This window comes from Orbicella faveolata, unplaced genomic scaffold (assembly GCF_042242905.1).
Source record: "Orbicella faveolata isolate gen_17 unplaced genomic scaffold, um_ofav_v1 contig_34, whole genome shotgun sequence".
NCBI lineage: Eukaryota > Metazoa > Cnidaria > Anthozoa > Scleractinia > Merulinidae > Orbicella > Orbicella faveolata.
The window spans coordinates 27,927,062-27,939,300 of NW_028301563.1; the positions used below are offsets into that span (position 1 = coordinate 27,927,062).

At 43.1% G+C, this 12,239-nt stretch overlaps 1 protein-coding gene across 1 annotated transcript; it reads right to left on the minus strand.

The window, feature by feature from the left end:
- Positions 1–4,596: 4,596 nt before the first annotated feature.
- LOC149105596 (uncharacterized) lies at positions 4,597–9,237 on the minus strand. Its single transcript, XM_089272371.1, has one exon. The coding sequence runs from the start codon at positions 9,235–9,237 to the stop codon at positions 4,597–4,599; it is 4,641 nt and encodes a 1,546-aa protein (XP_089128497.1).
- Positions 9,238–12,239: the final 3,002 nt, after the last annotated feature.

Sequence of the window (12,239 nt, forward strand, 5' to 3'; positions counted from 1 at the left end):
GACTAGGCGTTTGGTGACTCTTGAGTGTTTCCTTGGTCTAGTTTCGCTCGTGTTCTCTACAGGCTTCACATGTAGATATGTTATTCTTAATGTCCCAGTCATGCAAGGCCAATAAAGACGCTCACGTGCTCTGTTACGCCAACCATTAACTCCCAGGTGAGAGTTTTACTGAGCAGATTACCTCTAGCAGCTTTTAGGACTACCACTCTCTCTCCTTTGAAAATAAGCCCATCTTAAACGGACACTTCGTCTCTCATGTCGAAATATGGAGAGACAACAGGAAGCAGGGCGCTCTTTTCATCAGGCCAGTCCTGCTGAATAACGGCCTCTAAGATTTGAAGGGACTCGTCTTTCTCTGTCTCACGATGAATTTGCAAAAGCCTTGCTTGAGAAAGATCGTCACATGGATAGTTTCAAATTCCAACTCAACTTATATATGCCAGGGAAGATACGCTCTAAAGGCTTGTGGTCAGTGTGGGCAATGGGCGTTCGAGCGAACGTCTAATCATTGAACTTCTCCACTGAGAAAACAGTTGCTAACACCCCCTTCTCAATTTGCGCTTAACGGGACTCAGTTATTGTCAAGGCTCTACTGGAGTACGCAATGGGGTGCCCATTTTGTATAAGAGCTGCTCCAAGACCACCTGAATGCTATCACACTGGATTTTAAGAACTTCAGTGGACTTCTTAACATCATACCAAGCTTTTTCTTGCAGGTCGTCCCAGCATTATACCGCATCTTTCTGGGTAAGATCTCGGAGAGGCCTCGTGACATCAGACAGATGAGGGAGAAAACGATCGGCTTAGGTAGTTAACCATTCCATTAAGCCGATAGTATATCGTCTCGTCCTTCTGGACGTGGCATCTTTATGATCGTCCCACTTTCTCGAGATCTAGCTTTAGACCTTCTGTGGTAAGCAGGTGTCCATGGAATGGAACTTCCTTAACTTTTAACTTTAGCTTCTGACTGTTAAGCTTGATGCCTTTCTGCTGACGTGCTCATAAACCCCACTAGATTGCTGTCATGATCATCCTCATTTGTTCCATTGATCAGAACATCGTCTGCAATACACTTTACACCGGGAAGACCATGTAATTCTCGATGGAGATGTTTCTGAAATATTTCATTCGAAACGCTGAGACCAAAAGGTTAACGGAACCAGCGATATCACCCATATGGCGTAGCGAATGTTGTGAGCATGCCAGATTCATGATCCAGCTCCAGAAGCCAAAACGCTGACGCTAAATCGACTTTAGTAAACCCACGTGCAGTTGTCAGGTCAGGTGACAAATAATCGACAACTGGAATTTGGTAATGTCCCCTCTTTAAAGCAGCATTGAGAGGTTTGGGATCTATGCAAACTGACTACTTGACAGCTACCACAATCTGACTGACCCACTCGGTCGGTTGGTCAACAGGAACAATAACCTTGATACTTGCCAGCCTAGCAACGGACACAGGTATTTTCCGTGCTGAGAGGACAACAGGCTTAGAGTCAGGATCAACTTGGAGATGTACTTTCCCAGGGAGTGTTCCACGACTCCCGTTGAAAACATCTGAGTACCTATCTATCAGGTCACTGTTCTCTACAACATTCACGAAATGTTCAAGTCGTTGTGAAAATTCAACAGCTTCATCTTCTCCGTCGCATTTAAACCAAACAAATGTGTCATGCTCTCATTAACAATGAAAAATCTGGCTTTGAACTTCTCATTGGTCCTGGGGCTCACGACCTTTAAAGCACAGGTACCAACGGGCTTCATTTTGGTGCCAATCCACATTTCACTAATGTTTGCGAACACGGATCGAGTTCCTCGTCTCGTTAGATGTTCACACTTGACTGCAATCAATTTGGAATCGGATTGGTTGCTGTTTAGCTAACATCCTCGCAAAAACAGCCCTCTCTTCTACAGCTTGTATCCTCACGACACTGATCTCTTTAAGCCCTTCTTTTGCTTTCAATATTGTAAACTGTCGTTAATTCTCCTAGACCATTTCTTGGTAAAATGGTTCTTCTCTTTACGCTTTTTGCACGTGTTACCCCACGCTGGGATCTTCTTTTTAACCCGCAAAACTTAGAGGAGATCTTCTAAGATTGCCCGTTTAACTTTCTATCCGAAGCCCTATCTAATTTTTTCTTCTTCGAGTCAGTTGACTCGATGAATGCTATCAACGGGCAGGGATAGCAGCTTTATTTGCATTGAAGTAACTTCTTCTCTGCAACACACATCAATACATTTGTTCAAGGCGAGAATTCTCGTCCTGGGGAGCTTTTTAGTAGTTTGCTCTTTCTTTATTCTCAGTACGATGAAATCTGTCACGTAAACAATCGCAAAAATTGCAGGTTTTGGTCAAGGTCTTCAACTCAGCGACGACATTGTCAACCATTTCCGTAGCGGGAAGCCTGTCCCTTTTGGTGAAACCATATCTTTCATAAATCTCGTTTACTTCGCCGATACAATGCTTCATCTTGCCCATAACTACACGCCATTCGTTTGAGTTCTCTCGTTCGGAATAACTGAAAGATTTGATCAACTTGAGAACTCATCGCCGAACGCATGCTTAAACATGACTAGCTGATATCTGAGGTTTTTCTTAATTGAGAAATGACGAAATAATGATTGTACTTCTTTTTCCGCAACTTCCAGTGCTCAGCGATTTCTCCTGTGGTCTTCAAATCCAAATACCGTAGACTTCTATCGCGTTTCTATCACCCTATGTGCCACGAGAGGGAGGCGCGGTGGCCTCATTGTTAGTGCGCTCGTCTCCAGATTGAGCGGTCAGGGTTCGAGCCCTGACCGGGGACATTGTGTTGTGTTCTTGGGCAAGACACTTTACTCTCACAGTGCCTCTCTCAACCCAGGTGTATAAATGGGTACCGGCAAACTTAATGCTGGGAGTAACCCTGCGATGGACTAGCATCCCATCCAGGGGGGAGTAGAAATACTCCTAGTCGCTTCATGCTACAGAAACCGGGATAAACTCCGGCCTGATGGGCCACTTGGCTCGTATACAGACTTTACCTTTTTTACCCTTGCTATGTGCCACGTGGCACGAAGGGGACAGTTAGTACCATCACGCATAGAAATCGAGAGCGAATAAGCTAATTGTTTTAGTATAAATCTACTAGTCGTTCAATCTTTATCTAATTCCTCTCTACAGACACTTCGAAAACGCAAAGAAGCGGCCGCCAGTTCGTTAACAAGTGCACACTGCTACAACAGAATAGAAAGTGAGTAGCGTAGCCAAATTTACAAGGGGCTGCTCCTGAATGAAATTATGTTATCTGACGTTAGCCTTAGCTTTACACTTTCAATATCCTCGATACCCTCCATACATTAGATACTCTAGATACCCTTGGTACCCTACACCCTAGATACCCTCGATCCCTTAATATTCTAGATACCTTTGATACCCTCGATACCCTCGATACCCTCGATACCCTTAATGTTCTAGATACCTCTGATACCCTCGATACCCTCGATACCCTTAATGTTCTAGATAACTTTGATACCCTCGATACCCTGGATACCCTTAATGTTCTAGATACCTTTGATACCCTCGATACCCTCGATACCCTTTTCTTTTCTTTCCTTCTCCCTTTTCTTTGTCTCTCTCTTTCTATCTTCTGTCTCTCTGTCTGTCTCCAGCTTTTAATGTAATTAATAATTTTAATAATTTAATAATAGATCTATAAAAAAACAAAGGAAAAGCGATTAACTTAAAATAAATCCACACAACACCTTTCAACCAATCACAACTTTCCATACGAGAGCTGCTACATGCCTCTTTTTGTTAAGCACTCTGAACTGTTAATTGTGTTGAAACGTCAAAATTATTAAAATTTAAAAAACCCTATGTATGAGTATTAACCGAGCATTTTAGTGACTTGTTGGGGGAAAACCGAGCATTTTAGTAGAAAAAATGGAGCATTAAGGTGGAGCATTTTAGTGGGGAAATAAAAGCATAATGTACAAAAGCCTAATTGACATTCTCGACCCCAGAGCTCTTTTCTTTTGCGCATGACGGACGGATCGCGCACGATCAAGAAAGCGAAGGGTCTGGAGTCGAGAATGCCTAATTGACAGAGTTGAATAACTTCTGGGCATGCGCGAGACTTTAGCGCCGAAATCCGATTTTGTCGTTTGTTCGAGTTGATTTTCTGTTCTGTTCGTTCTACGTTTTGTTTGTCTGGTTGTGCTAAAAAATGGACCTTAGAACCCAATGGATTCATTTTTATCGTCAAGTGTTGAATATCCAATACTATTGCAAGTTGGAGTAGGCTCAGAAGGTTCCTGTTTCCGCGGTTCGACTTAAGAATTGGCTCAGACTCGATGGATTGCAAACAACTTTAATCACGAGAAAACATCAACATTGCCGCCATCTTGTGAAGGCATGCTCGTGAAACTTACAGTTCCATAATGCATTGCGATCTAAAAACGTGACACGATGTCACGACATCCGTGACACTCCCCCCTGTTGACCAGAAATAAACCTAGCTAGACTAATCTGGTCAACACATTCCCTTACATCATTTTAACAAAGACAAACAACAACAGTAAAGTGTTCTCAGTTCAATGTCACTTAAGTACTCCTTAATTTAGATTCTCCAGCCATGTTTTTCTCCTCCGGTCCGCTTCTACAGCAGCTGCCCTTCTTGGGCGGTCACATGTCGGCTCAAGAGGTTGCTCAGCTCGAAAACCACCGGCGGTGGGGACAGGATCTGCCCTTCTGGACCTCACTGCAGGTTCCGGCTCATCATCCTTGCACTGGACCTCCAAGGGGTAAAGGCGCTGCACTGGACGTCTGAGCGTAGAAGTTCTTCCTCCCTTGCTTTTAACTCGAATAACAGCTCCTCTGACACAGCCATCAGACCCTGTGACAAGATTTTCAACCTTTCCAATCCTCCACTTTCCTCTTGGCTGATCTTCATCATGAACGATAACCACATCTCCAATGGACACGACTCGGTCTGTGGTTCTCTGGGTAGCATTACGATGGGAGTTCCGCAACTCCAGCAAATACTCGCTCCTCCATCTCTTCCAAAAATGGTTAATTACATTGTTCAAGTGATACATTCGTTTGTTCAGATCCTTAGGCTGAACATCTGTGTCACTTTGCTCGGTGTCTGAACTGCTGTCTGGTAGGCTCATCAGTCGTCTTCCACACAGAAGATGTGAGGGTGCGAGGGGTTCTTCGAAATCCTCACTTGACACAAATGACAGCGGTCTACAGTTAAGAATCATTTCGACTTCGATTACCACAGTCAGCAATTCTTCGTAGGTAAGTTTGGCTCCGCTGATAGTCTTCTTTAGACATCTCTTTACTGATCTCACAAGTCTCTCAAATACTCCACCCCACCATGGTGCTTTCTCAAGGTTGAATGTCCACTTCATATGTTCCTTTGCAAAATGTTGCTTCACTCTAGGGTCATTCAGTATTCTTGTGATTTCTCGTGCAGCAGGTTTGAAAGTTTTGCCATTGTCAGACACCACCACTGAAGGTCTTCCTCGCCATGCTGTAAATCTTCTAAAACTTCTCAGGAATGCTTGGGCTGTCAGGTCTGGTACGAGATCCAAATGGATGGCTCGGGTAACACAACATGTGTAGAGGCAGATCCACACCTTCTGTTGAGGACTGTTAAGACTCTTGACATAAAGTGGGCCCGCATAGTCAACTCCGATATAGGTAAACGGTGGCTCCTCCTTTACTCTGAACTCTGGAAGAGGTGGTGGCGGCGTCGCCTTGTATGGTCTTCCCTCACGTTTTCGGCACACAACACACTGATGTAACAGCTTTCTCACGAACTGTCTGTCCTGAACGATCCAAAATCTTGATCTCAATTCAGTTAGGGTTGACTTTACACCACCATGCATTACTGGTTTGTGGCTTTCTCTTACAAAGGGGGATGTGATATGATGACTCTTGTCTAACAGAATTGGGTACTTTGTTGAGGAGGGTAATTGCGTCTGTGACAAACGTCCCATACATCTCACGATTCCATGCTCATCTGTGAATAGGCCAAACTGATGTCTCCAAATTTCAAATTTAGGATTCTTGATCAAGGATCTCTGTATTTCCTTGATCCAAAGTGTTTCTGCTGCTGTTATATCTTGACTTGTCAGCTCTTCTTGCGCTTGTACATTCTTCTGCAACTTTGATTTCATGATTTTCACAAACTTGAGAACAAGTCCAGTGACTCTTAAGAGTCGCTCTAGTTCACTGTAATCTTCACACTTCATAATCTTAGCTATGCCAGTGGCTTCAGCTGTCACTGGTAGTGTAGACGAGATCTCAACATTCCATTTCTCCTTGTCTCCAGCTTTCATTTCTTCTAGACATTCTTGTGGGAGCTGGTCATTGTTAAACTCATCATTTTCTGATTCTTCATGTTCTGTTAGCCACGTGGGTCCCTCAATCCACAAGGCACACTCTGACAGCTCTAGTGGGCTCATTCCTCTGGAGGGGATGTCGGCTGGATTGATCTTTCCATGAAAATGCCTCCAGTGTTTTACTGGTACAAGTGTCCTGATCTCATTTACTCGGTTTTGGACAAATGGTTTCCACTCCCTTTCTTCGCCCTTGATCCAAGCCAACACCACCTTTGAATCGGTCCAGCAGGTCATCTCATTAATATTCACCTCAGGCTCTAATGCTTTGCCAACATGACTTATCAGTCTTGCTACTATTAAAGCAGCAAGAAGTTCTAATCTAGGAATTGTCTCTTCTTTCACTGGAGCAATTCTGGACTTTGAGGCTAAGAATTTGACGTAGCTTCCCATGGTGGTTGTGATCTGCAGGTAAATAACTGCTGCGTATGCCTTCCTGGAAGCATCTCCAAATCCATGAAGGCTACAATTGATAATCTTCTCCTTGACTCCTTGAAAGTAACATCTTAACAATGTAAATGAACCTATGCCTTGCAATCCAGAAACCAAAGTCTGCCACCCTCCTTTCAATTCTCCTTCTAAAGGCTCATCCCAACCGATTTTCGCCTTACAGAGTTCTTGGAAGAACATCTTGAACTCAATAATGATGGGTGACAGGAATCCCATTGGATCATAGAACTTTGCCGCAACACTGACAACATTTCTCTTGGTAGGGTCAATGTTCCTAGCAAGGCTTGCTATCTCTCTCAAATCAAACACAAACTGATCATTGTCAAAGTTCCACCGCACACCAAGCACCTTCTGTTCTACACCAGATGTCTCCTCTGCAGTTCCAAGCACACTCTTGGCATAAGTCTTGTCTTCTTCAATCACATCTTTCTTCACGAGATCTTCAGGCGTGTGTTCAGTGTTCTTGGATGTAGTAGGAATTGATATGCTTGCTTCATTGTGCTGAATTCTCTCTGTTAGCTCACTGGAATTTGACACAAATTTCCTCAGGTTAAATCCTCCTTCTGCCAGTCTAAGTTTGGACTTCAGGTAAAGTTCATATGCTGCATCACTGTTTGCGGCTCCAGAACTCAAGTCATCCACATAGATAGAGCGAAGAAATTGGTCCACGAACTCCGGATCCTCATCCTTGTACCTTTCAATGTGATACTTCATGGTTGCATTGAGTAGAAATGGGCTAGAACATACTCCAAACACAACTCTAGTGAATCTTAGCACCACAATCTCAGGGCACCTCTTCTCAATGTCATCCACCCATAGAAATCTTAGTACATCTCTGTCTTCCCTTGTGATACCCACCATGAGGAAGGCCTTTTCCACATCACCAGTTAAGGGTACTCTGCTAGCTCGAAATCTTAAGAGTATGTCAAAAATGTTCTCTGCAAGGGGTGGCCCTGTGTACAGACAGTCATTCAAAGCTGGGCCAGTAGATCTGGCTGAGGCATCGTAAACAACTCGTAGCTTAGTGGTTGTCTTGTCTCTTCTTATGACTGCATGGTGCGGAAGGTAGTGTGTCTTCCCAACTTCCCCCTCTCCAGGTCTCTCTACGACATCAACAATGCCTTTCCTCAGCTGCTCCTTTATGACTGAATCATACTCTTTCAACACTTCAGAATCTTGGTTCAGACGTTTGAGTAGGTTGTTTAATCGCTTCACGCTCAATTCATAGTTATCAGGAAGAGATGGGTGTGGCACCTTCCATGGCAAGTGTACCTCATATCTATTGTTCTCAAACGTTATCTTCTCTTCAAATTCTTCATACACAGATCTTGGTCTGATGCCCAGTGACTCTAGATCCCAGAATCTCTTCATGTTTCCATCAAGGCTCTCATTTGTAATGTTCACAGGATTGACAGCAGTTTTGAGTACATGAGTTGTGACAAGGTTGGTTCGCTGTTGTTCGTTTTGCATTGCTCCATGTAGTGGTCCTGAGAGAACCCATCCAAGCTTTGTCTCCATTGTTGTTGGACCATTTTCCCCCCGTACCACTCTGCCAGAGACCAGGTGCCAGTATTGATCTGATCCAATGAGAATATCAACCATAACATCATCATCACCAGTGCAGCAGTCAGCAAGTTTGAGTCCTCTCAAGTGGGCATGAGTAAGACTAGCTTGAACAATGGATTGACCTTGCAGAGGATCACATATAAGTGGTACAACAAATGCTGACAGTTGCACATCATCTCCATTTTCAGCACTAATACATAGGTTAACAACATCCACACTCTGAGTGTTCTCTTCTGTTGAGCCAAATGTCTTCACAGAAATGGTCTGTTTTCTGTCAGATGGTAATTTTAGCACATCCTTTACCTTAGTGGTCACATATGACCTCTGACTGCCACTGTCCAAAATAAGTCGGGCTAGAAACTTTTCTGTAGGTTGACAAGGTCTGTATATTACTGCTTTCGCGGTTTGGAGAAGGATGGGTGTCGATGCGTTTACATACAAGGCTGTATTACCTTTTGACTCTCGTGAGGGGCCCTGAGGTGAAGGTGATCCATTCACAGTTGGAATACCATGGAGAGGCCTAATTCCATCACCAATTTCACTAGTGCAGATGCTGACATGGTGTCGCTGTCCGCATTTAAGACACCTCATTTTTGATGTGCAATCCTCACTGATGTGGTTTCTTCTCAAACAGATAAAACACCGTCCTGCCCTTTTTAACACATCCCTTCTAGCTGCAATGTTCGTCACCGTCTTGCAGGTGTTAGATGTATGATCCATTCGGCAATACGTACAAGTCGGCTTCGACTCCTTAGTAAACAATGCGGCATCTGTTGATAGTTCCTTACGACCTTTGCTGTTAGGGAATTTGTTTGACGGTTGTTCTGTCATGTGAACATTGCTCCCACTTGCTCTCTCTCTCTGGATTCAAGCTCACTTCTGAAACCCTCAAGAATGCGATCAAGATCCCGCTCCTCCTTCACTTCTCGACTGACAATCAAGCGTAATTCTTGCGGTAACTTGCTCATGACAACAGATGACAGTAGGCTTCCATACGAATTAGATGATACTCCAAATGAGTTAAGACTTCTGACTTGAGACTCAATCAGATCATACAACTGTCGTAGCGGTTGGGTGCTACCACAAAGGCCTGATTTTACTGAGCTTATGTGCAGCAATGTTTCCATGTGTCTATTAATTATCAACTGCTTGTTGCCAAACCCTCTTTTCAGAATGGTAACTGCCTCGTCATAGTTTGCGGCAGTGATGGACAACCCAGAAATGGCTTCACTAGCAGATTTCACAAGGAGGGAATTCAGGTAATTGAATTTGTCAATGGCAGCAAGCCTTGTGTTGTTATGCACAGATGATTCAAAGGCGTCCCAGAATTAGGGCCACTTACTTATGTCTCCATTAAACTTCTTTAAATCAAGCTGTTGCAGCCGCATTTAATTGTTGTTTTTTCCGTTTGTGCGTGCATTCTTTCGTGATCATCGCATTCTTTTCGTTTATCTCGCTTTCACGTTATCGATGTTCTGTTAGGTTTTTTCGCATAATTTTGCTTTGTTTCAGTCCCCTTTTGTATGCGTCTTTCTAGTTTTTTTGGGCATTTTCTTCGCGACGCTACCGTCATTTCGTCTCGTTTACCGCCCTGCCGTTTTCCCTTTTTTACGTGTACCTTAGCTTCCTAGTCATGCAACGTTTGTAAGTATCGTCTACCTTCGGCTCGTTATTTCTGTTTCTTTATTGTATTCGTCTATAACTTGTAATTTATTTTGTTTGTAGCAACCGCTCCCTTTTCATCGCTTCTGTTCGCACTCGTTAAATTGTACATTTCGTCTTAACGGTTAAAGGCCAAGTAGCGTGTTGGACGTTGACTACAATACAAGCTTAGGTAATTTTACCTGTGTTCCTATGCCATAAGTATTAGAAATACCTGGTGCCACTGGAGGGTATCCATGTGCTTGCTGTGAGTGCATTAAGCTGATTTCTGGTGCTGTTGAAGGAGTGACACGTGCTTCCGAGGCCCCATAAACAACTCCAGGCGATGTTGAAAGAGATCGATGTGTTTCAGGGGTTGTCAAGACAATTCCAGGTGATGTCGAAGGAGTTAGACGTGTTTCCGAAGATGTCACAAGAATTCCAGGCGATGTCGAAGGAGTTAGATGTGTTTCCGAAGATGTCACAGCAATTCCAGGCGATGTCGATCGAGTTAGATGTGTTTCTGAAGATGTCACAACAATTCCAGGCGATGTCGAAGGAGTTAGGTGTGTTTCCGAAGATGTCACAACAATTCCAGGCGATGTCGAGGGAGTTAGATGTGTTTCTGAAGATGTCACAGCAATTCCAGGCGATGTCGAAGGAGTTAGATGTGTTTCCGAAGAAGTCACAGCAATTCCAGGCGATGTCGAAGGAGTTAGATGTGTTTCGGCTTCCAGTTTTGTTCCTGGGAGGGTCTGGGCGATTCGAAGTTTCGTCGAAGGGGTCTGTAGGCTTGTAGTCAAGGCGACGTCGATTCTAATTGCAGCAAGCTGCGTAAATGCGGTGAATTCGTCCGCTTCACAAATTTCCTCTTCTATTAGAGTGTCGGCGACGACTGCCAGGATTTCTTGATCTAAATTTCGTATCGTGTTCAGTTTCTCTTCTAGTAGGAGTTTCTGTTGTCGCAATCTTGTAGTATTGAGGGGCGACAGTAGATTATCTTCATCAAACGCTTCCAGAATTTCTTCGGCAGACGTAATAATGTTTCTTGTCGACGCTCTGTGACTCGCTCGGAGCTTCCGTTTCCTCGCAAGCTTTCCAGACATCAGGATAATCGCAATTAATTTACGAAAAGACTCAAATCACAGCTTCAAAGACTCACTCGTATCTCCTCGTGTTTCTCACTTTCCAGATGATCGTTGATCACAATCCGCTTTCATCCGTCTCGGTGGACCATGTTAAATATCCAATACTATTGCAAGTTGGAGTAGGCTCAGAAGGTTCCTGTTTCCGCGGTTCGATTTAAAAATTGGCTCAGACTCGATGGATTGCAAACAATTTTAATCACGAGAAAACATCAACATTGCCGCCATCTTGTGAAGGCGTGCTCGTGAAACTTACAGTTCCATAATGCATTGCGATCTAAAAGCGTGACACGATGTCACGACATCCGTGACAGTCAAGTTAACGTACAGGAATAATAAGAAGTATAGCACATGGCATGTAAATTGACATGAAGGAGTTATTTATGGTGATTTGCGAAGCTGGAATAACACGAGGTGAGTAAGTCTTAACTGATCGAATGTCGGTGAATCCGATGCATTTAAGCTCTTATTTAGAACAAATTTCAATTCTAAGAAATGAAATGACAGCAAAATAGATCCCTAAGTGAACGTTCTTACACTGTATTCAACGTCAACTCTCGCTTCTCTTTGTTCTCGAAAGCACAACTTCTCCAGTTTTGCATAACGGGAGAAATACCACGAGAGAAAAAAAATACGCATCGTCCATGAGCTTATAGCTTATTTTTATTCTTTGTAGTCATTAAATCGTAATAAATAAATGAATAAATAAATAAACAAAATAAATAAATAAATAAACAATAATTTAATAATGTAGAGAGGCTCTGCAATGGTTTAAAAAATGCCTATTGCCTTTGTTGCTTCAAACTTTATAACTCCAGCTCCTAAAAAATAAACATCAATTTTTTTGTTCTTAGCATGACACTGTAGCTGAGCAACGCATAACATAAAAATTACCTTTCTTTATCACGTCATAAGAATGAAATTTAGGGCCTAAAAATTTCAGTAACTCCTTAGACCACCTTAAACTTAAGTATATTTTAATTTCATTGTAAATTTTGTTCGGAACTCGAATGATGAAATTTAGAAATTCACTTCAAAGAATACTGG

What these genes read in the sequence shown, in the direction of transcription:
- LOC149105596 (XM_089272371.1), bottom strand. Translation starts at nt 9,237, where the DNA reads ATGACAGAACAACCGTCAAACAAATTCCCTAACAGCAAAGGTCGTAAG.